This window comes from Falco biarmicus, chromosome 1, assembly GCF_023638135.1.
Source record: "Falco biarmicus isolate bFalBia1 chromosome 1, bFalBia1.pri, whole genome shotgun sequence".
Lineage (NCBI taxonomy): Eukaryota > Metazoa > Chordata > Aves > Falconiformes > Falconidae > Falco > Falco biarmicus.
The window spans coordinates 31,530,470-31,554,431 of NC_079288.1; the positions used below are offsets into that span (position 1 = coordinate 31,530,470).

Below are 23,962 nucleotides of genomic sequence, written 5' to 3' on the forward strand. Positions count from 1 at the left end.
TCCACTGTGAGCGTGGCAACTTCCTGGGAGGTCAGAAAAATTGGTCTTCACAAAAAAAATAGAAAAAAATCCAAGTTTAGCCATGTTGTGGCAGTAATAATCCAGAACAGGCTCAAGTTTGACTTTTCAAGACACATGATTACACTTTTACTTCACAACACTAACAGAGACAAATACTGCAAGACAAACTTTCCACAAGAGATTACTAGTTGGCCTGCTTTTGTATGTCCCAATTTTGCATGTGCAAACTCTTGAATTTGAAGTGCAAGTGTCTACATCAAGCACATATACACATGCATGAAAGAAAAGGTAATTTTTTTTGAAAAAGATATCTGGCAGGAAATTGAGAAAAAAAATAAACAAGCTTAACATATTTCAAACTACTGCAAGATCTTGTTTGTAGAGGACAACAGGGAAGGAGGGGAAGGACACGTCAGAGCTCCATCACTTACAATCAAAATTACATACTCAGCAGGACTAAAAGACTCAAAAAAGCAAGTGGATTGGAAAAGGATGAAGTTTTCATTTTGTCTATGTTTAGTTTTAAGCTTTGGTTTAGGTAACAACAGTGATATTTAGGAGTACACAAGAGAAACTAACATGGTGTTCAGAGAATCAAGACTGAAGGGAATTCAATGCATAATGCACCACTTGAAGAAAAACAAGTGCAAGGATAGAAGTAAAAGATGGTTTACAGAGCATAAAGACTGGAGTGGCAGGTGAAGGGCAAACAAGGAGAGATAAAAGGTTCCAGTGAAGTTATGCAGTGATGTAGAAGGATGTACTACATTTTCATACACCAGTTGCAAAAACCACCTCTTTGAGCATCTTCAACACTGACAATCAACTCCAATAGTCTTGCTTTCACCGGTTTTCTAAAGAAGTGAACATTTCACTCCCTCCAGCACCTCTGCTGACAAGTTGTTGGTTACTGTTATCTCCAGCACCCACTGGTGGTCTCTGTTTTGAGACTAGAAGGGCAGGTGGGACAATCTTAAAAGGAGAAGCACTAAAGATATTTAAAAACTGGGTAACACGTTGGCATTAACGTAGTGAGCTGTACTTCATACAGGCTGTAGGGGAGCAATCAGGACATAACAGAACAAGTGGCTGCATACAAGCCAGAAACATGTGCCTACAGTAATCCTGAGCTGTAGAATCTGAGGGATGCTGCCCAAACACGGGTTCTGTGTGTTCCTAGTGCAGTGATCAGACATATCTAAACTACTTCTCCATAACACCACCAGAATGGATTCCCAGCAGTTCACTTCACACATCCTCCCTGCAAGTCATCACTGGATACACACACAGTACAGAAGAAAGCTACAGCGCAAATAATACTGAACCTCTAGATTTGATTGTGACTGATTAAATTTTGTTGTTTCCCTACTGAGACAGTAACCGAGCACTGAGATTATGCTTTTCCTCTTCCAGATCATCACGGTCTATTCAGGAAAGAAGCTAGCAGCACACTCTATAAAGAATTTCCCTTCCATTTGGCATACGGGTCAGATATGCAGCATCCACTGTCCACTATACCAGAGTAAGATGCGTTACCTTGACCAGATTTCATCTGTGTTGAACACTTAACCATATGAAAGATTAAACATTGCTGATAGTAACACACACAGTGCAAACACCCCAGGGCCACTCTTTACTAATGTCTTCCTGCATAAGGACAAGTTGTCTCCCATGCTGGGAAAACAACAGTCAGATTTCTACAGGGGGGTCAGAGGGAATAATCTGCTGACACAGGTAGCAACTATAGCTTCCTCCCCTCTTGAACCTTCAGCTGTTTAAACATCTTGAATCTACACCTGGCCATAAACCTCATCATGGCACAATGTGGTATATTTCTCAATCAACAATTATGCTGACCTAAGTTTAAACAATTATATTAATGGAAAAGGCCAGGTTCCTAGTTGATTTTCTCATTTTACTGCAGACTTTACCAGATTTGATCATCCTTGACTCATCAGTGGGAACCAGTAAAGTGGGAGGTGAGAACTTGTAACAGTGCATCGGTTGTTTGGAGAAGTCTTATGGGGCCATCAGGAGTACAGCCTGGCTCCTACACAAGACCCCCCCCCCCCCACTATCCCTCAGCATCCCAGCAAACCTCCCCCCACTCCATCCTTTGGAGGCAATCCTAAAATGCTGCAAGATGCACCTTGGCCCATACAGAATGACTCACTATGCAGACAATACTTTGCTCAATTTCTCTTTGATACCACAGCTGTGATCATGCCTCTCAGTACGTTGCAGGATTAGAGGCACAGGTAGAAATTAACTGGTTTAAACTTAATCCTGAAAGGATGATGGCAGTGATGGAGAGGAAAATACCCTGAGGCCCTGGTGAGCACTATAATTATGCCTTCTGTAAGAGTAATTCCCACTCTTGTCCAAGTGGTCTGTAGTTTCAGGGATTTACTGGATCGACTGCTGATCCTGGATTGTCAGAGAAACCTTCATTCTCCCACAAGCCTATGATCTCACTCCCTCATGTGTCTTTTAACAGTCTTCTCTACCTAGTTCACCCTTACACTGCTATGGTATAATTACATTTGTAGGACCAACCCCCAAAATTACTTGAAAACAGGAGCAGAGAAGGATATTTTATGGAAAAGGCCCTTTGCTGAAATGTTCTCCATTCACAATCCAGCTAAACACTAGCTGTATCACTCTACGCTTATGTGACCAGACCTGTAATTAAGTTAATTTTCCTCATGGATGAATTGGGGTTGGTCAAGAGTTTATCAGGCTCAGTTGAAAGTATGGGACACACCCATTACCAGAACCTAAACATTATGAACACTTGTAAAATACATACAAAACACATTCAAACAGTAACTAATGTGATATGCGCACAAACCAGGGCAAATAGGTCACAGGAACTGACCTGTTCTACACAGCTATGCTCAATTCGCTGACCTAGAACAGCTTTCAATTAGGCATTCCTATACTTCCAAAACAAACACAGAAATAGCACCCTTTCACATAAATAAGAGATTTGCAAATAAGTTTTCTAAACAACACAGAGCAGAGGAAAACACCTTGAATCCATGAGGTGCTTACAGAGAAATTATTCATATATGCCTTTCAAATATTGCATAGAGCCTCAAATGTCTGAGGTACTGGTGTTTCTGTACTTTGGGCTTTCCTAAGAAAACAGAAACTACAGTCAAAAACCACATTTGGCATCACTTCACTTCAGCCACCATGTTGCAGCTGTGTCCTGTACAAGCTCCCACAACTTGCTGTATTCCAACTGCCGATCATGACTAAACTAACATACAGAAAGTCTTATTCATAGGAGGCTGTTCACAGGGGAATGAAGATAAATACAAAGATGCAGTAACAGGATCTAAGCAAACAGCGCAGGCACATTCAAACACCCAGTTCAAACAGTAACAGCACATTCTGACCTGTTTCAAGGGAAGACCTAATTCCTTTAATGGATTAACTCCTCCACTCTCAAAGTCATTTTGCCTGTCACCTCCCAGGCTGATTCTTACCAAATACTTAAAAATGTGCAAATTTTTTGCCTTCACCTGATACCAACAATGCTCCCTAGTTGGCAAGGACACTGTCACTGTCTTCACATCACCTGCATTCTCTCTGTCTCCAGGGCTAAAAAAAATAATAATATCATCTCCACATAGTAATTCTAGAGCTGACAAACCACCAATCTGTCTTTCTGTCATGTAGAAATGCTACTTATATTTATTTCCTTGGTAAGATCCACTAGACAATGTGTTATATCATTATAAACAAACTTATAGTCCCACAACAGTCAAAGAAAGCAAAGTCTCATATCATCTTAAATGAGGAGTGTTACAAATTGCACCATCCTTAACCCAATTTAGGTATGAGCAGAAAGGGCTGAAGCCACCAGCCTGCAAAGCAGCAACTGTTTGGTTGATTTGCAAGAAGAGCCTGAATCATGCAACACAGCTATTGAGGTAGGCAGTAGTGTAAAAATTAAGTGTGGCTGGGCTACTGGAAGATGTCCAGGTTTAGCACAATCTCCATCAGCAGAAATTCTGAAGAGTTACGGCAGTAAAATAAACTTATTTCCCCAAGAAGCAACCCTGAGGGAGCACAGCACCTGCTCTTCCATGTACTAGAATTTCCATTGAGCTCCATCAGGGAACCGAGACCCACCTCTGGCTACAGAGGCAAAGAAGCAGGTTACTGAACTGCAGATAAAACCTGCCAGCACAGTTCACAAAACCAGTAAAATATTTTTCCAAGAAAGCTAACAATCACAAAAGTAAGTATGACTCTGATGAGATGTGGTGGACTGACAGCCCCAGAGAACCAAGTCCTCTTTCTTTTTCCCTGGTATAGCACAAATAATCACTGCACACGCTTCCTCACAGTACATTTTTCATCAGTCTGGGATGGGTCAATTTCTGGAAAATTAGGCGCGTTCAGTGCCTAGCCTTTCTTTCACCACAGCAAATAAAGAGGTCACTACAGGGTTTATATGTGAAAAATTGTTTTGCAGAGAACTGTTAGTCAAACACAATTCCAGTGATTCCAAAACCAGTTAGTTAACAGGCAATACCTGAAGGAATGAAGAATGTATAGCCTTGTTTCAGCTCAATTCTTTGGCATCGTTCCACCCTGTCTCCCAGAAAGATATCACTTTGCTTTCCTGAGAGAACCCATTCTTCATAAAGTTCTAGATTCTGCAGAGTAGGCGGAATCAGCCAGAAGATCTAAAAATAAAACAAAGATTTAACTATCATCAACAGTAAACAAAAACAAATAGCTGAGAGATTCCAACAAGGTTATCATGTGTTAAACAAATGAACGTGTAACACCAAGCCTGCTTTCTGCATAAAACACGTGTTTTCCAGGTGTTGCACACAGAAGCAAACAGCAGCAGCAATTAGTCCATGTACTGGAAGAGGCAAGATAACTGCCAGTTGCCATCTCTCTTCCATGAAACATCTTACTCAGAAGATGTCTGCAGTTTACTTTCAGTTCAAAACAGTGCATTGGTATAGTACAACTTCATTGGACTATACAGATGAACAGTATTCGTACCACAAAGATGTTCAATCTGCTGTATTTATTTCAGTTCCCACCATAGGCTGCCTATACTACAAGTGGGAAAAGCAACCTACAACAGTAAAGATGAGAATGTAGCCATAATGCTGTGTATTTTAATGCTTCTGTATCCTGTGATATTTTAGTTCTGACATAGCGTGCATGTGCACACTAAAGGAACAAGGAATCTCTAAAAGGAAACAGAAGCCCCAGCTACAGAAGGAGACTTGTGAGGGCACTCTGACACAACAAGGGTACACACAGCCACATACTCACTGCAAGACACTTCTAAACCATGCAGCAACATCACGCCTAAAAGCACCACCAACAGCAAATAACACATTTGATATTTCAAATAAATCACTCATTTGTTTCACAAAGGTGAATGGTGTCCTCCTAGTTCAGCAAATGTACATCAACAAAGCTAGCCAAAACAGACTAATCACTGCCTAGCTGCCCCCCTCCTCCAAAAAAAACCACCACCCCACAGTAAGAGAGAAAAATAAAAAGAAAGTAACCCCTTCCTTCCGTAAGAGACACAAAGACATAAAAACAAACATGAAACAAGGTTCACCTACCTTTCCCCCACGGAAAACGTGATACCACACTGAAGTGCCACCAAAATCAATATGAAAATCAGTGAAGCATCCTTTCACACTCATCAAACAGTACCTGTAAGCAGAGTGAAGGGCAAAAATGAATCAGGCTGAAACAGTATTTAATTTGCAGAGTGTGATACTGTTTCCACCAATTAAGTCTCTGCATTTATAGTACTGGGATTTGTCTCATGAAGTAACTATAACTAGGTTTCTGCTGAAAAATGTTTGAGTTTGCTATTCATACAAACGGAATGAAAGCTTTCAGAGTTAAGGAATGGAAAAACATTAAAAGTTATGCTGTTCAAAAATATTTCTTATGCCACTGCCAATCCCTGGGGTGATGTTTAATGCTCTCCTTCACCACTTGAGATTCATAACCTTCACCAGAAGTTGTACACAAATTGTTTCAAAGCGCAAAGTTTTGAAAAATCTAATTTGCTTATAAATTCTCCTGAATGTTCTTTACCTACTTGCCACTAATGCCATTTTTGCAAGGATTGGGGGACAGAAACCTCATTTGGCAAATTAACTCCTTTTTGTTCACATTTCTAGGCATTTCTGCAACAAAATACATAAAGGAACCAGCTGGCAGCATCATTAAGTATCAAATCCACTATTTTTTATGCCGTCTTGATTTAGATATTCAAAGCAGTTTAAAGTCGGCATCGCTGGAAAGAGATACAAGAGCTCTCATCTCACTGCATGAATCTCAAGCCTCCAGCCACCATCTGTAACTAATGGCCGAATTACAGCCGCCCTTCTCACTATAGGCACCTTTGCAAACGCAGGAAACACACACCACTTAACCCACTAACCTCTTTTCCTTGTTCCGGTCTCCGTTTCATGGCCTTTTTTTTTTTTTTTTTTTTTTTTTGGAGGGGGGTTACGGAAACAGTACCAGAACGGGATTTGCAAAAAAAAATAAAAAAGGTTTCGTTTAACTGTATCTTTTTCTCATCACATTCAGGTAGAGAATCTCAGCAGTATGCAGACGGCGTGCAAAAGTCCCTCTAGATGATAGGCTGGAAAGGACCTTACCATGTGTCTGCAGAAGGCTGGCAAATCAGAGAGACTATAGGTACATAAGAGCCCGCTGCCTAGCAACCACATCCCGAGCTGGAGTTGACAGAATGATACGCAATGCTGTCATGAAGACAGTCCATTTGTGGGCTTCAAAAAAAGGTCCTATGCCTTCATCTCACAATTAAAACCTCTCCTTGTGCAATTACACGTCTCTGCTCTTGCCCACTCTGGAATTATTATTTTTTTTAATCCTTCAGAAGCAGGAAGAGAGCTTTTTCTGCCCCTGGGGTATTTCAGATGCTTCAAAAATCACAGCTAGCCAAGAAGCTGTCTAGACTCTCAATATGCTCCATTTCAAAATATAAGTCCTTCCCTCCCAAACACTTTTTTTTTTTATTTCTCCTTTTATGTTTTCTCTACCAAGATGTTGTTGATTACAAGTCAGATAGAATTTAAAAACAATAAAAGAAGCCCAGAAAGGAAGTTGCCTTTCTTCCAGCCAAACTGCAAAAAGTCACAGATTGAATAATTGCTCATAAAAAAACCCCAAAAAACACCACACAACAAAACATGGAAATTCTCAGTTTGTGGGCAGTGTTGAATAGTAGAGGTTCATGTTATTTTAAAGTCAGAAAATTCAAATCCTTATGGAATCAATTATTTTCAGTTTCCAAAAGGTCAGATATAAAATACATCACACTAACAAAAATTTTCTAAGACAGTGCTGCCCACCAACAGTTACCCATTCATATTAAGAAATTCTGAAAGAACATAAATGGCCTGAGCATTAGCCGGTTTTATTTATTCCTCAAGTAGTCAATAATCTAAACTCGAAGCTGTTGATCTGTTTGTGTTCGGAAAGGAAACAGGATTCTCTGTCAAATCAAAGTGCTTAAAATTTAATTTTGTGAGAAAACACCAAGGCAGATATAACTGAACATGCAACTCTTTTTCTTACTTGTTTTTCCCCATTTTCTCGAAACTCCTCTAAACACCACAATTTCCATTCCAATAAAGGTGGTTTTAGTGAAAGAGCCACATATGGTGATTAATAAAAACCTACAAAGCACTTGGAAAAAAAACCAGTTTTTCTTTCCATCCACAAATGAGCTATGCCATTTAATTTCTGCTGTTAATCTTACAGGCCTGCTTTTGTCCAACCCCAACAGCTACCGAAAGGCTCAGGAGCCTGAAAAAGCGATCTTCCGCCATATAGTAATCTCCCTTGTTGCCAGAGTCTGGCACAATGCCTTTGCATTGACCTCTACAGCTTCCTCTTCCAATGTACACCGCAGTCACATGGTCCCAGCACAGCTCCATGCCACAGCTAATCTTATACACCGCTCAGCTCCAACCTCAGCAAGCAGCTTCTCATCACTAACAGCTGCTAATTTGGGGAACGAGTCAACTTTTCAGTTTTTTCCATAACAAAACAAAAAAAAAAAAAAAGGGGGGGGGGGGACACGGGGGACACACAGGAAGAGCCATAACACAGCATCCATGTTGAAAGAAATCTATAAACTACATCCCACTGCATGCTCTGGTCCCAGCTTTCTGCCTTCAGCGCTCTGGGCCAGAGCAGGTAAAGTGGCTTACAGGAACACAGTCCCAAGTCAGGCATGGGAAGACAATCTAACTATAGAGTTAGACACTAAAAAACCAGGCAACGCAAAAGATGCCCCAACTTTAATCTTTTTTCACAACTGCTACCAATCCAATCCCTGCATACTCCACTTTATCTCCCTGCACAGCCTCAGTTAGGGTTTTAAAACATGCAGCTGCTTGTAATCTGTTGTGGGGGACCTTCCCTTCCCCACTGAAGAGTTTGTTTTATGCTCTTCACAAGCCTGAAATTGTTTGAGTTAATGTATCATTATTTTGGAGAAAGGGTTTGCAGTGTGGGGGGAAGGGGAACTTTCCCCCCAGAAATATGGGGAAATTTGTAGAGAAACGATGCGAAGAAATATGGAGTAACCTGCAAACTCACAGGGAAGAACAAACACAGAGATCTCCAAAAAAGAGAGATGATACAAATGAAGCTAAACCACTAAGCGAACACAGAATAGCTGAGAACATAGAAACAACACAGAGACACCGCTCCAAAAGCCAGCGCAGATACCACACTCCCAGGCAAACCCACAATGCACTCGCCACGCATAGCTACAAACCCGCAAGCAAACAGAGAAACAAAGACAGCGACAGACACGCCGGGATGCGAACGCACACACGCGCAGGCACACACACACGGGCAGGGGAACGCAGAGGCGCAACGTACATGCACATGAACTCGGGGGAGACGCGCGAGCACACGCAGAGGCAGCATTACCCTGAGCTTAGCTCCTTTTCTCTCGCAATAGGTACAGCGCACCATACGGCTCTATTCCCTCTGGCATTGCGAGGGCTCCCCTGCCACTGAGCTCAGCCCATAAACCACTCCCAAACCCCAGCAGAGGCTTCTGTTTTTTGTTCGGGCCAATGAGAAAAGTATAGCTCACTCTTCCTTCCTCCCAGGAGCAGCGCCGGCTGGTTGAAATCCCTAAGCCTGAAACCGAATACCACAAACCCATGAGCCAACTGCAAGTGCCAAACCGGGGAAAAGGAGCAGGCCCCGCTCTGTGCATCGCTCTCTCCTCTCCCCAGGCGGGAGGGGTGCTCCCAGGGGTCGAGCGAGGGAGGCTGCGCCCGTCCCTGCCAGCATGCCGGCACCCCGGGGTCCCCCCTCTCCCAGGCCTCGCCTCACGGCATCTGGAAGCGGGAGCTGGAAGGACGCAGCAGGAAACAATAGCTACCTTTGGGCGACTCCGCACGCTAACGGCCTGACCCGCACCGAGCAACACTCCCACACTGGGGCCCTGTAACTGAAAGCCACAAATTACGCCGCAAGACAAAAGAAACCATTGTCACCCGGGAGACACGGGGCCAGCCCGCCCGGCCCGTCTACCGCTCCACCCCCGCCCCGCTCGGCCACCCCGGCCCCCGCAGCCAGCGGCCCCCCGCCGCGGGGCTCCCGCCGGCAGCCACCGGCCCCTCCTCTGCGGGGAAGAGCCCCGGCTTCTCCTCAGGGAGGGCCCCGGTTTTCCCCTCAGGGAAAAGCCCCGGTACCCCCCTTCGGGGAGGAGCCCCGGCTCCTCCTCAGGACCCCAGCTGCCCCCTCAGGGATGAGCCCGGGCTTCTCCTCAGGGAGGGCCCCGGTTACCCCTTCGGGGAAGAGCCCCGGCTTCTCCTCAGGTTCCTGGCTGCCCCCTCAGGGATGAGCCCGGGCTTCTCCTCAGGGAAGGCCCCTGTTCCCCCCTTCAGGGAAGAGCCCCGGCTTCTCCTCAGGGAAGAGCCCAGCTTCTCCTTAGGATCCCAGCTGCCCCCTCAGGGTTGCACCTGGGCTTCTCCTCAGGGAGGGTCCCAGCTCACCCCCTGGGGAAGAGCCCCGGCTTCTCCTCAGTACCCTGGCTACCCCCTCAGGGAAGATCCCGGGCTTCTCCTCGGGGAGGGCCCCTGCAGCACCCACCTCCAGCTGCCGAGGCCGGCGCTGCCCACCTTGGGCCCCTCCAGCGCCCCGGCCGGGCGGGCCCGTGCTCCGGCCGCCGGCCCCGCAGCCGCCCCACGGCACCAGCGCACTCGGCCCCGTTCCCCACTCAGGAGAGCGGGGCAACCCGGCTCTGGTCATTTTAAGTACAAGCAGACAGCCTACCAAAACTAAGTAGTCACTAATTATTACACAACGTGCATGAACCAGGCACTTCAAAACTCCGGTTCCTGCCTGGAGTGGGTTACGGGCTGAGCCATCAGACAAAACACACCACCCGAGGTAAAAGCTCGCCTATTTTCCACCATGCTCCAGAGGTTTCATAAAGCGACTGCAAGTGCCTCTCACAGATCACACCGGGCCCAAAGCCAGCGGCCACGCTTTCCCCATGCCACCCATGTGGACAGTGCCCCCACCACTCATGCCACCACCACCCGTGGGGGCAATGCCGGGTGCTGGCCAGCAAACCCAGGCACCCACAGCCCACCTGGAGCAGCAGCGTGCACCCAGCGGCCCTCCCAGCCTGACACAAGCCTGCTGCACTGGGGAGATTGCTTCTGAGCTTTAGGAATGAAGAGGCCTCTGTTTTGGTGAGAGTTTTTTTGGTGTTTTGTTATTTTGAGGGGGTTGTTTTGGTTTTGGGGTTTGGTGTTTGTGGATTTTTTTGATTGGAAGCTTCAATTTCTGAGAAGGCACCCACCACTGCAAGGAAAAGAATCAAGCTGCTAATTCACAGCGCGCCTGCCCCTGGAACAGCATTTTGGTATCTGTGAGAACGCAACTCCTCTCTCCTCCTTGTGACATGGCTGTTCAGCTCCAGGCTCACCACAAACCAAGTCCTCCAAGCTCTGCCCAAAGGAGGATTTGAGACTAACGCACTGACTTAAAGACATCACCTTTTATTTACTTTGCTAGCTTGGAAAGTTTTAATGGGAACTTGTGCATATTGGTCTAATTTTCTTGTACTTAATTATTTTTATAGAGCGGTTTTGTATCAAAAGCAATTCACAAATGGCATACCAAGTGCATACGAATATCCCACATGCATAAAGCAGTGCCAGGTTGCGTTACGGGACCTGCAAGCTCCCTCAATTCAAAGGGCAAACTCTGTCTCCAGGGGCACACCCTCAGCTTCTAATTAGACCACAGCTCAGCAGAGCATTTTAGCATCTGTTTAAATCCATCCCTACTTAGTAAAGGAATGAATAGAAAGGAATGGATGTCTGAATAACAGCCTAGGAGAGGGAAAACAGGGCTAAGTACATGGTAACAGAGCAGCATCCTTCTGTGAACAGCTAGATGCTTCATACAAGATACCACTTCCTTAATTGAAAGCCAGCAGCAATATAAAGACCTATTATAGCAGTGCTTAGATATTTTAAGTAATAGGAAGAATTTTGAAGGCAAAAAGGGTGTTGTAGTGGCTGAGGCTTTCATTTTCATTTGTGCTATAGCACAAACATTACCAAGTTCTTAGAAGTTCCTGTTACTATTTCTATGGCCCTCATGACCTGGCACAGTAGCTGTTTCACTGCCACTGGTTTGCAAATAATCTTGCCAGGCTAAAAACAAAACCTAATAAAGAGGAGAGTAATTTCATCAGGGCTGTTTTGATAAACAAGAAATCAAATTACTACTTTTTTTTTTGGTTGGTTCAGGTTCAGCTGTATCCAGATTGCTTCAGTCCTAGTTGAATTTAAACAGAAACCTAAACCTGAGCTTGTTTTGAGCTACCTGAAAATGGTCATGGTGCACCATGATGAAAAGCAGCAGTTCTGAGCCCAGTTCAGTTTCCTTTTGTCACAGTTTCGTACCCTTAGGATTTGCAGTACCACAGGCATCCGAGGTGCTAATAACAAACTTCTGCCCCTAAAAGCTGATATTACAGCAGCACTGCCTTTTCCTCCTGCCCTGCCTCCCGGTTACACAGCATGCTGCTCACTCTTAGCCAGGCTCCTGTTTGTGAGGCCCTTCACAGAACTCACACCCAGGGATGTGAAAGAGGGGGAGAGGCAGGAGCAGGCTTCCTCGGTTGCAATGAGCTGCTCGCTTTGCTCACCCAGAGTCCTGTGGCCCTGCACCTTGTGTGAACTGCAGAAGGGGTTTGTTGATCCCACTGCTATGGTTTTTTCACACGTCTGCACTGCCCTTTGGTTGGTGCAAGCATTTATGCAGCCATGTGGTGGTGGTTTGGACGGCCTGAAAAGTAACCAGTTTTTCTTCATTTCTGAGCCAGTTTTCAGCCAGACCAGTCTCCAGTCCAGATTACTCTGCAGCTGCACCACAGCATGTACTAGCAATGAGGATGGGACAACATGGGCATGAGACTGGTTTTTTTCAGGGGCAATGCCAACTTATACCAGTTTGAAGTTTGTCATACTACAATCTCGGCTAGCCATCCCCTTAATTTCTCATGTTGTCTTACGTAAGAGGTAGTACTTGGGAAGTTTTACACATTTTTTGACATAAACCATTTCCCCACTTAATTCATTCCTCTAAGGCTCCTATTAGGTAAGTAGTCATTTACTTACAGACAGAAAAATAACCTCATTACCCAGAATTTTTTGAAAAAGTTAATGGTGCAAGTCCAAGTGAAAGCCAGGGCGGTCTCCAGCGCGTGTAGTGCTCCTGGTAACCGAAGCAGCACAGCAGATGGAGCGTTCTCTAACTTCACTCCCAGCACGGAACTTGACGTGCAGGAGCCAAGACAGACATTTGTGTCTGGTAATGCCATCTGTGTCTGCAAAACCACAACGCTTTCGCTGGAGTGCTTTTTGTTTGTAGGGAACACGTTAATGGTGGGTATCGCATACTGCAAACTTAGTATTATGAGAATGCTAAGAACAAGAATGAAATGAAACAATCCCATTTCTGAGCAACAACAGTCATTAATAAAGCGTATGAATATTGACGATTCGCATAAAAGAATGGGCAGCATGAAACCAGTGACAGCACTGACATTTAGCTCCACAACTGAACATGATCTCTTCAATAAGGGCTTATACCTTCTGGGTGCTCACAGCAATAGCTGTGACTAGTATCTATACAGGAAAGGGTCAATCTGAATTTCCAAAGATGGAGAAAGCTAATCTTTTGAGGAGTTCACATTCAAACTGGGCAAGTTCATGGAAGAGAAATCTCTTGATAGTCACTAAGCACTCAGAAACTACTTCCATCTCTGGACCGCCCCTGCCTGAACTGCAGACAGTGGAAGTTCAGAAGATAGTTTTAAGGGATGGCATTATTTTATGCCCACACTGTTCTTACACTCCTCCCAGGGCATCTATGACAGCACCTGACAGAAGACAGGTTACCGAGCACCACAGATCTTTGACCTGATCCAGGACAAACTCTCTTGTGCTCCTGACCATCACTGTTTGTTATTGTTTTATCTTTGTTGCTGCTTCAGACTGATGAGGGTTTCGGGCCAATAGTGCTGTAAATCAGCTTTCTCTAGTCTTTATGCTTAATGAGGCTCACTAGCGAGATCCTCACCGCTCCAGCTGCATCACCCTTGCCTTTAACTCTCATGTATGGTAAGTCCTTTTCCCCACATCAACCTCTATTGTCACTTACAGTCTTACACTGTTTAGCTTCCCTCTACCTATCACATCTACTAGTTTATCAAGCTGTCAACCTCCACCTTCACTTTGCCAGTGACAGCAACCTCAATGGCTCTGTGTCTGCTTCTTCATCAGGCATCTCCTTCCTTTCTACCAGGCCATCCCCCACACATGGGAAAAGCTCCATGTCGGAATCTGTTGAATTGCTACTTCTCTAAAATCCCTCTTTGAAACCTACCATCTGGCATTTCATGATGCAAGTAGTGAACAGCAAGAATATACTCTGCTTTTTCTGCTAAATTCTGTTAGTCATGTTGCTACCTTATCCTTTAAATCATCTCTGCCTTGCTTTGTTTACTTGCTACGGGTTTTTTTTCAGCATCTGGAGTGTGCCTGCTCTAGGAAAGGGATCGTCGTCTTTACTTCTTACCTTGTACAATCCATGAATCCTGAAGCCCTGAATCATGATCCAGTTTCTCAACTCCAGCAGATTATATAGAATGTTATTTAATTAACTAACCACTTGGGAAGCAAGTTGCCTGGGTTCTATTTTCTCCTCTGCCACTGGCTTACTGTGTGACCTTAGGCAAGTCACTTAGGACATTTCCAAATGCATATGTGAAATTTGGCACTCCTATCCATATCCAGTTACTCTAACAAGCTGCTCACAATCTTCAGAATGATAGACTATCTTTAGCTTCTACTGAAACAACAGTGCCGAGCATATCATAGGACCAGGCTTCCCCATGATGCCTGACACAGAGGCTCATCTATTATGGAGACCTTTACCTTCCAAAATGTTCATTTTTTCCAGAATGAGAGTAAACGCTGCATATCACTTTCTTACTGCATGCACCTTTGTATATGTTAGTACCAATCTATTTTAGACATTACAGTTTGGAAAGAGTTTTGAATGATTTGCAAAACACTAGAGGGTCAGTTCAACAGCAGAGCCCGGGATGCCACCAACATTAGGGCTGACCAATAGAAAACACCTCTGAAACAGAACCAGCAGTGAAGGGCTTCCAGGACTATATGGTCTTCATCAGCCATGTAGGTCAATAGTTCTTATATCATTAACAGTAACCCCTATCTCAGTTGTACTAATGCATATGAAACTGACAGTGCACATTTTGAGGCCCCCAGAATCGTTCCTTTTTCCAATCATCCTATAAAAAGTTTCAAGAAAGACATTCAAACAGAAGAAACAGAGAGGTGGGGTTATGCTGTCACAACCTGCCCACAAACTACAGCTGAGGTAGGCAGAAGCAGGACAAACTGCTCTTGTGTTCAGTCTCAAACCTGCCCCAACGGGGTCCTCTGAAACACAAAACACAGCCTTGTATCGTCAGCCCAGTATTTGATCTTGCTGTTGAAGAAGTCAACTGAAAAGTAAACTGGCATGAAGGGCCGTGACAGAGTTTCTGGGGAGACACACACCTATTAAAAACAGACTTCATTTCACAAAACATCTCTCACCTATTAACTTTTCAGCCGTTAGTTGTTTAGAACCCGGAAAGGATCTGAACTCAGCCTACAGAAAGACTGCGACTACACTGTGTGAACTATATGACATTTCTGTATCCTACAAAGTGATTTCTTTGGGTAGAACTTTTGGAGAATTTACTATTTAAGTCTGTGAAGAATAAAAATGAACTTTTCAAAGAGATTTGATTAAAAATTGTATTCAGCAAGATGTAAAAGGAATTAAACAAGGCAGTCAAGAGTAGAGCTTTTTAAAGACTTAAACAAACTTACTTTTTCACTTTAGGGTATTTCATCTCTGAAATAGCATTGGTAGCATCCGTCTGTCTGTCCTTCAAATGCTGTGGCCACATATTATCCACCCAGTCGACTAAGTCCACCTGAAATCCCCACCAAAATCAACTGTTAGTTACTGAACACACGGTAGGATATGCTCTTTTGGCTAAAACTCTACAGCAGCAGCAGACACTCACAGGCAGCAAGAACCTTGCTGTTCATCAAAAGGCCTACAGACCCAACATGTTAACGTACATCACTTCATCACCACAACTCAGCCCTTTGCAACACAGACCAAGGAGAGTTTTTGCAGTCAATTTAACTGGGTGCAAATTCTGTGCTATGGGCACCTGTGAGCACCTCCTCTTGCAGCATCACCTGCTATTGGCATGCAGAGGCATTTTTGTAGCCAACAGTCTAGAAATTTTATGAACATTAAAATACAAATATAAAAGAGATTATACCATTCCAATACCTTACATTTCAAGGAACATTAACACTATTGTTCTGGCCAAATTCTGATTTGAGTAATTACATTATCACCTATTGTGCACTTCATTCTACTTGGGTATAAAATTCACCAAAGTTCTTGTCCACAAGCCAAACTTTTAGGAAGTGGGGGCAGAAGGAAACAGCGAAAGCTGAGCAATTGGAAGCATACTGCCAGCAAGGTGAGGAAGAGACGGAAACTGAAGATTGTTCAGGGCCATTGAAACACAGCTGGATGCCGGAGCATGAACTGCAATCTGTCCATCACAGCTACAGCAAGGACAAGCCTGCGACTCGTTCCTTGGTCTGCTTTATAATGGAGCCTGTGCTAGATATCCTTAACACTCCCTTCTGGTTATGCAAGTGGATCACATGTGCCAGGTTTCAAAACATGGGAAAACAGCAGTCAATCACCTTGGGAAGTCCAGCAAGGCAGGCTGTAGTGCTGTGTTTGGCCACAGTGTGGCTGTACGTGCCGACCCAGCCGAAAAAAACGCGACGTGTGAATGAATCTCCATGGCTGGGTCACTAAGCACCGCAAGCCCTATCCTAGATGTTGGTGACAAAGCTGTCCTCTGACTGCGTACAGCAAGACCTGAGAAGAATTCCGTCGTGGTGAGCCCCCCACTTAGCCTCCTGACTGCTACATCTTTTTCGAGGCCCAGCCAAGAATGTTATCCCTATCAGTCAACTCCACTGTTTGTATCCCCAGAGGATTTTCATAATAGGGCAATTAGCACATGAAATTCTTGCAGATTGGGGCTGACCCTTATCTATTTCTCCATCTGCACCAGGTACTGTTGATAACACACGGTACTTTGAGAAGGGGCAAAATGAGATAATGTGCAGCCAGTGGAAACAGGTCCAATTCCATGAATATCGCATTTGTATGTGAAAACAGAATTGATGGTTACTGCCCTCATTCTGAAACGATTCCACATCCTGATATTGCAACCCACAGTCTTTACACAACAGGGAACGCAAATCAACTATTTCTACTTTACGTGGGCTCAAAGAGCTCTGCAGAATTCAAGGGAACCACTCATACAAATATAGTATTTGACTAATATCTGACTTTATGTACTGCACTTCCCTTCAGCACCCACTGCCCCAGCACCCTCTGCCCTATTCCCAAGTACCTAGCGGGAATGCAAATCTCTCTCAGTGAGATCTAAATATTCCTGGGTTTACACACATTGTGCACTCGGGCCATATTAAACAGATACAAAGTATTCATTTACACATGGTAGCAGGTACCTAACTGCATTTTTCAGTTCTGAGCACCCAGGAGATTTGCACAGATGTTTCAGAAGCTCACTGAACATGATGTGCTTGGGAAAACCGGGATCAGCTGAACACCAGAAACTCCCCAGAGCACTTCCAAACTGCCCACTAGTGTCTGAATGACAGCAAAAACCTGCACAAACTTCTAAATTATGTGTTTAATATTCAATCTGTTACATGTGTGTAACAGACCACAAACACCTACTTAAGAATTACTTCTACAAATCAGCAGTTAGAGCTGCCATCTATTTTTGACCTGTTTGGGCAGAAGTGTGGTGTTTCTATTGTCTGCATAGGCAAGACATGGCCCCAGAGAAAAACCTACTGGAATAATTAGAATAGCATTTAGAAACAAGGAGGAAAGTGTCTGAAAGCAAAATGTCATAGAGCTGCAGTTTCAACCCAGCAGTGCCTTGAGCATCCAGCAGCACAAGCAGATACAGAGAGAACAAGCAGCACATGCGTTCTACTTTTGAGAAGTCCCTTTGTTCCCTGATCACCCAGGATTGATGCCCAAACCCTCTGCCGTGCGTTGGAGGAGACACTCGGATACCTCCGAGGCCATTTCCGCCATCACTTTGTGTCACAGAGCGGTGGCTCTAACCCTCACCCACACACGGCTACATTTTAGTGATAAATGAAATCATCCTTATTAATAAGGTCACGGTTTCACTGCCAGTGACTCCATTGGGAAACAAATCACAGGAGTCCTCCACCTTTAAAAAACGTATACAAACCTAACCCCCTCCTCTGACACTGCCAATTCTGACATAGCAGTGATTATGCTGATTTAATTATGTACAGATTTCTACATTTAGTACACCTGTTTTCAACTTTTTTGCTTTGGAGCCCCCCTGAACATTCTTCAGTTAATAGGAGGGGTTCATATATAAGGAATTCAAGCTTCCTGATAATTTAAGCTTCCTTAGAGGAGGAAAAACAATAAATAAGTATTTAATTTTGAATAGAATTTCCTCTGAATACCTTGAGCTGAATTGGGTATCTGTGCAAATTGCATGATTAAAGAGTGCATCAGGTACCTAATTCCTGTAAATTGTTCCACTCTCAAGGAGACCAACTTTCTACTCGGGTAAAAATGAGATCCTAAGACTAGACGGACAGGAGTCACAGGTACTTCACATCACCTTGTTTAAACTCCATGTTTTATTTCTTACAAAGCAACCAGTGACTGGGTAGAAGCTGATAATAAACACCATCACCACAGGAACCCTTACCACATTGGGGCGCTTGACAATGTTCTCCAGCTTTGTGTGACTGAACTCCAGGCTGATGACATTGTAGAGTTTTTCACGCTGGGCCTCTGGTGTTTCATAGTATCTCACAAATTGAGACATGCTCATTTCAACACCCTTCTGTGTGTTCACATCCATCACGTCCACTATCCGTCGGCTTCCTGCAAACACGCAGAAACAAACTCAAAACATCTGCCTTGGCTTTATTTTTTTGTATGTATGTTATAATATATATGTATATATTCTCAGCGACTGTAGGAAAACTTATTAGAGGATGAGACACCAGCATCAGCCCCTCCACAGGTTCTGAGCAGCTCAGTGAGTAGCAAACTAACTTGGAACTGGACTTTTTGCCCAGTATGACACTGAACAAGTCACCTGGTGTCTCTTTGCTTCACAGAGAGTAGTTTCCTCCTTTACATGAATTGACACAAGCAGAAGTACATTAAAAGCTATGAAGAAGTGATATAATACGGTAGCAGGGGGCATGCAAGACAAATAGCTCTCCAAATCATACGCTGCAATTTTCTAAACATCCATATGCCTCTCAAGATGCTTTCACTCATGTACAAAAATTATCCATAAAGTGCAAACTGCCTTGCATCACCGGATGCTATAAAATGCTGAACACCTTATACAGATTGCTGAGTATTCTCAATTCCAGTCATCATCTGTGGAGATGGAAGCACTAAATGCCATAGAAGAGTGAGCCCCCACTCTGGATCTCCCAACAAAAACTACAGGACATACTTTCGGCTTCTCGAGTGGCAGACATACAAGTCTCATTAGCACCAGAATGTTGAACAGCAGTTTTAGTCGAGCCTTCAGCTTTATACAGATTAATCCACAATCTTCTCTTTGGCCAACTGGAAGGTTTCACCTCTCCCAGCAATTTCATCATCCTAATTAGCAGTTCATTTGTGTGTGAGCAAACGGGAGCCCATGAGAGACATGCCTCATTTCCAGGAGAGAAGGATTCCAGCAAACAAACCCACAATGCTTCCAAAAAATTCACTCCAAAATAATTTTCATTGCTGAAGAAATAGCTCAAAATAAATTGCATTAAAACAAAATGGAGGGCCGATATAAACCATCAAAGGGAATTATTAATAATTACAGCACCTGGCCTATTGTGTGCTTGGGAGCCGTATTTCAGCAAGAATGATAGTTTGGATTGCATCACTCCATTAAAAGCATCCTTAGCTACTGATAGCAATGGCAGTGACAGATGTGATAATGATTCTGGAAAGGAACTCAAGACCATAAAGCTTTGTAATCAAAAAGAAAAATTTATACAGTGTAAATCTGGAACAGTCCCACTAGCCTGTCAGTCAAACTCTTCACTACAAGGCTGGTGAGCAGGATTGCATCCTTGGGCAGAGCTCAGGACCCTACCGAGTGTTGCCACCTTGAGGCAGGATGGGGAGAAAGTTCAGTTAATGTGTGAAAAAGCACAAGAGTCCTTAAATTTGGTATTTGCCTGTTTGAAACAACCTATATAAAACCTAGTTTTGAGTTGGGAGTTTTTTTGTTGTTAAATTTACTATCTAGGGGAAACAGTCTTTTCTCAACTCAGTAGGTTAGCAACTGGGGTGAAGAACTGCCCTGAATAAAATAAAATAAAACCAGCCCCTGAATAAAAGCCAGCCTGATTTCTGGCCTCCAGTGCCTGGGGATTAAAGCAACGGCTACAGCCTAGGGGGGTTAAGTACACAGACAGTGAAAAATTATATTGGAAGGGCTGCATAGCAGAGTCTGGGATCTGCCATATTATAGTCTAGGTTTGATCTCAGCTTTGCTGGAAGCGACCTTGTACAGCCTCTCAATTATCCCTTCTGAAAGAAAAATCAGCAGTTACCTGATGAATTAAAAGTATGAGGCCCAGTTCAATAGCCGGTTTGTTAAATGTACACGATTTATCAATTACGGGCAGAAGAGCTAAGATTTGAATTGATAGTCTCTTGACTTCCAAATTAAAGAGTAATTTGAGGGGATGTTTTTCTCTTAAACCACAGTACTATCAAACAAGCCCATACATAATGATTCCTGGAGTACCGCTCACAAAATCTGAGATGTATAATTACACGTTAACAGCCTTGTGCTCGCTGCCCACTTCCTAGCAGTTCTGGCTTACTGCCAACTTTATCTCTTCTTTCCTGAAAAGATTCAGTTCTTTCTTCTATCCCCTGCCCCTAGGAGGAGGTTAAAAAACATCATCCAGAAAGGGAGACAGGTAAAGAGTAAGTGAAAGAAGCATACAGAGGCTCCAAAAAGCAGTGGCAGGCACAGAGATCTCAGGTCAGGCTGGATTTCTGAATATCACCAACGCCTGTGTTTTCCTTGATATACCACTTGTGTTAACCATTTCCTAGATATCCTCTTGCCACACTCTCACCCTGTGCTCTAAGAAGGGACCCCTTGCAATCAAGCCTGATGCAGCCCCCCAAGTCCCAGCAGGACCTCAGAGACCCTGGCAGCCTCTTGCCCTCGTACAGACCATATTCCTCGCTTCAGCTCATTACTTGCTGCACATGGATTAACATATACCTGGATCCCTAGCTGGCAAAGAGCACCTCTTATTGCTGACATGGGAAGGCTTCAGTGCACCATGCATCACCTCTTCTTTGGCTTCCCAGGATTTTTTTCCAACATAACTGTTGACTGAAGAATGCCTGGACAGCACAGGATTAAGAGGCATTGTTTCCTCTCCCGCAGCAGATGTGACTCAAAGGCAAAGTGGTGATGCTAGGGTTCACTGGAGGGGATTTTACAGCCTAAAGCAGAAACATCTTCCTCCTCTAGTGCTGCTTACTCATCAAGCACAAGTGAATCCCCAAAGGATCACAAAGACAGTAACTAAGAAACAAGCTAGCGCCATCTTTGACAAGAGGAACAGACAAAAGCAAGAAGGAGATGGAAGAATCAGTTGCAGAGATGTAAACTGGAAAATAAAATCAATCAGGAAGAGCTACTTAAGATCTATGCTTCATTTGAAACCTTAAAAAAAATACCAAGTTACTCCAGCCCGCATATTATTAAAATCCACAGTAAAATTAAGGGGAGGAATAGCACATATAATATCTGTTCCCTTTATTTACAGGCCTAGTGACCAAGATGCTGTAAAGGTTTTAACACATTAAATCCTATAACATTGCTCTATGCTGCAATATAATATTTTTTTTTTTAACATAGAAACAAACACGTGGAGGAAAAATGACTTGTGCAGAGTCCCTGCCTCCCACTGCCCACCCTCTGTAAGGTGGTTTGGTACAGAGATTTGCTCCTCTCTGTTCTGAGCTTCTTCACAAAAATACTTCAAGAGCAACAGGGAGGCAAATGTTGTCCTCGAGTCAGAAAGAAAACTGCACTGCACGAATGCAACTTACATAGGCACCTTCCCTGCACCAGCAAATGCTTTCACAAACCACAGCTGCACCAAGTCCACCCCAGAGACTTCAGGGGTGACGGGCTCCAACTCCAAAGTCATTCCACAAAGCTCTTGTCAAACTCCCCTGCAGAATTTGCACCCATGCTTTGCTTCACGTACAGAATATTGTAATGATTTTCCAGAGAGGGAACAGTGAATGGGAAATTTTGGGACTACAATAATCTCCTCTGGGGTCCAACAGTTGACATTTCCCATTTCTAAATAGGCGAAGCACTGCTTTGCCCTGCTTTGATGTGAAACAGCTTCAGACTTGCATTACCCGGGGTATCAGCCTCCAGGTTGCAAATCAGCCCACCCTTTCCCCTGATGTGGATCTGGCATACCCGGTATCAGGGGCAGTGCAAGCAAGAGGTGGTCCATAAGCAAAGCAAACATGAACCACACAGTAGAATATGAGAAATGCACAGGATGTGAATCAGAGGTGAAAATTACACCAGTGTGTTCAGGCTGTTGTCTCTTCCCCAGCACACCACTGGCAGAAAAAGGTACAACTCTCCCACCGCAGAGGAAAGACGAAATGTCCTTTCTGTAAGAATGATTATCAAGCCTGTCCATTAAGAGGATCGAGCTACCTTGGGGAAATATTTTAACCCTTTGTGATCAAATTAAGATCTGTGCCCAAGGTACAATATAGTGTGTACAACCAGAAACCAACCTCAAATGCCAAGGGTCAGGCCTGCTGGTCCTTTCTAGTCTTTATGCCTCTTACTGGGAAAAAAACCCTTGGTTTGTAAAGCAGGATTTTTGGCAGGGCCTTAGGAAATCTGCTAGCTTCACTAGCGGGTTAATTGTACCTAAAGACTGAGGCTTTGACTTGCATCCCAGTTAATCCCTCCAGAGCTCCTGGAGCTGGAAAGCATGTATTCTTCTGCTACCCACAGGAGACTATTATGATATCCCATACGAACCGGGAGGGACATGAATCAGAGCAAAAAGCCCTTGCTCAAGCGGAGCTATTCATGACATTCCCTGCATTTCAGACCCAGGATAAGAACAACTGAAGTTGGGAGAGACGTGGCCCAACCCCGCTGCTCCCAGATCCACCAGAGGGCACAGAAGAACAAAGGGAAATAAGCAGAGCCCAGCTCGGACACTCCCTCATGCCTCTCCCAGTTAGTTTTCTCAGCCAGCATTTTCCCCAGCACAGCCCAGTCCACCATGAAACAAATATCCCCAAGCCACCCAGATCTCCCTTTGCAGTGCTCTCTGCCCTTCCCCTTCACCTCCTCCCCCCAGGGATCTACCCTCCCCAAGCACAGCCACACTGGATGCATAGCAGGGGCCTTTCCAGTGGGGTTAAATTATTTCCTTCTTATGGAGATGTAAAGCTACAAGGACCTGACAGACACCGTCCCCCTCCTTCCCCTCTTCGGTGCCTGCAGCTTTATCATTTGGTATAAAACTGCCAAACTGCAATAACCCATGTTATTAGTTTTTTTCACGCAGCAAAAGGTAAGGTATTTAGAGCATATCCACAGGAAAAGTGTAGGCCTGCAGAAAGTCTTAAGCCTTAATGCTACAGGACTAGATTAAAGAGAGAGGCTCAAAGCAAATAACGTGTTTTAGTGGCATTATATAGAATCAATTAGTATCCTTAAATCTACCCAGAACATAAGCTGTAATTTTCAGTGATTCTTTGAAACGTCAGTCAGTGAAAACCACACAGGAAAAAAAATTCGTGTACAAAGAAACATTTTATTTTTAACGTGTATACAGTATCCAAATGCATTAATCTATAGTATAAGCATACTCCAGGTAGCTGAAAAGACAAAGCTAGCACACAAAGAACAAGTACAGATAGGAAAATAATACAGTTCCAAGGGAAGCGGGAAGGCATATAACTTTGTTGAAAATCTTATGTTTCATTTATCTATCAAATCTATTTTAAGAGCATTGATCATTTCCTAGAATGCCTCAACATAAAACATATTTAACAGTAACAGATGAAATGTAGGGGAAATGCT

The 23,962-nt window shown here is 44.0% G+C and overlaps 1 protein-coding gene across 10 annotated transcripts in view; it reads right to left on the reverse strand.

The window, feature by feature from the left end:
- KDM2B (lysine demethylase 2B) overlaps window positions 1-23,962 on the reverse strand; it is a 125,931-nt gene that overhangs the window by 71,115 nt on the left and 30,854 nt on the right. For 8 of the 10 annotated variants that reach the window (XM_056329215.1, XM_056329246.1, XM_056329230.1 and 5 more), the window contains 4 exons: window positions 18,533-18,711; window positions 15,522-15,628; window positions 5,637-5,730; window positions 4,571-4,724 (listed from right to left, as the gene is read on the reverse strand). In XM_056329215.1, the coding sequence (XP_056185190.1) occupies window positions 4,571-4,724; window positions 5,637-5,730; window positions 15,522-15,628; window positions 18,533-18,711 (534 nt within the window). Of the gene's footprint in view, window positions 1-4,570; window positions 4,725-5,636; window positions 5,731-6,472; window positions 6,585-9,006; window positions 9,122-15,521; window positions 15,629-18,532; window positions 18,712-23,962 lie in introns of those variants that run through there. The other 2 variants (XM_056329253.1, XM_056329262.1) reach the window with 2 other exon arrangements.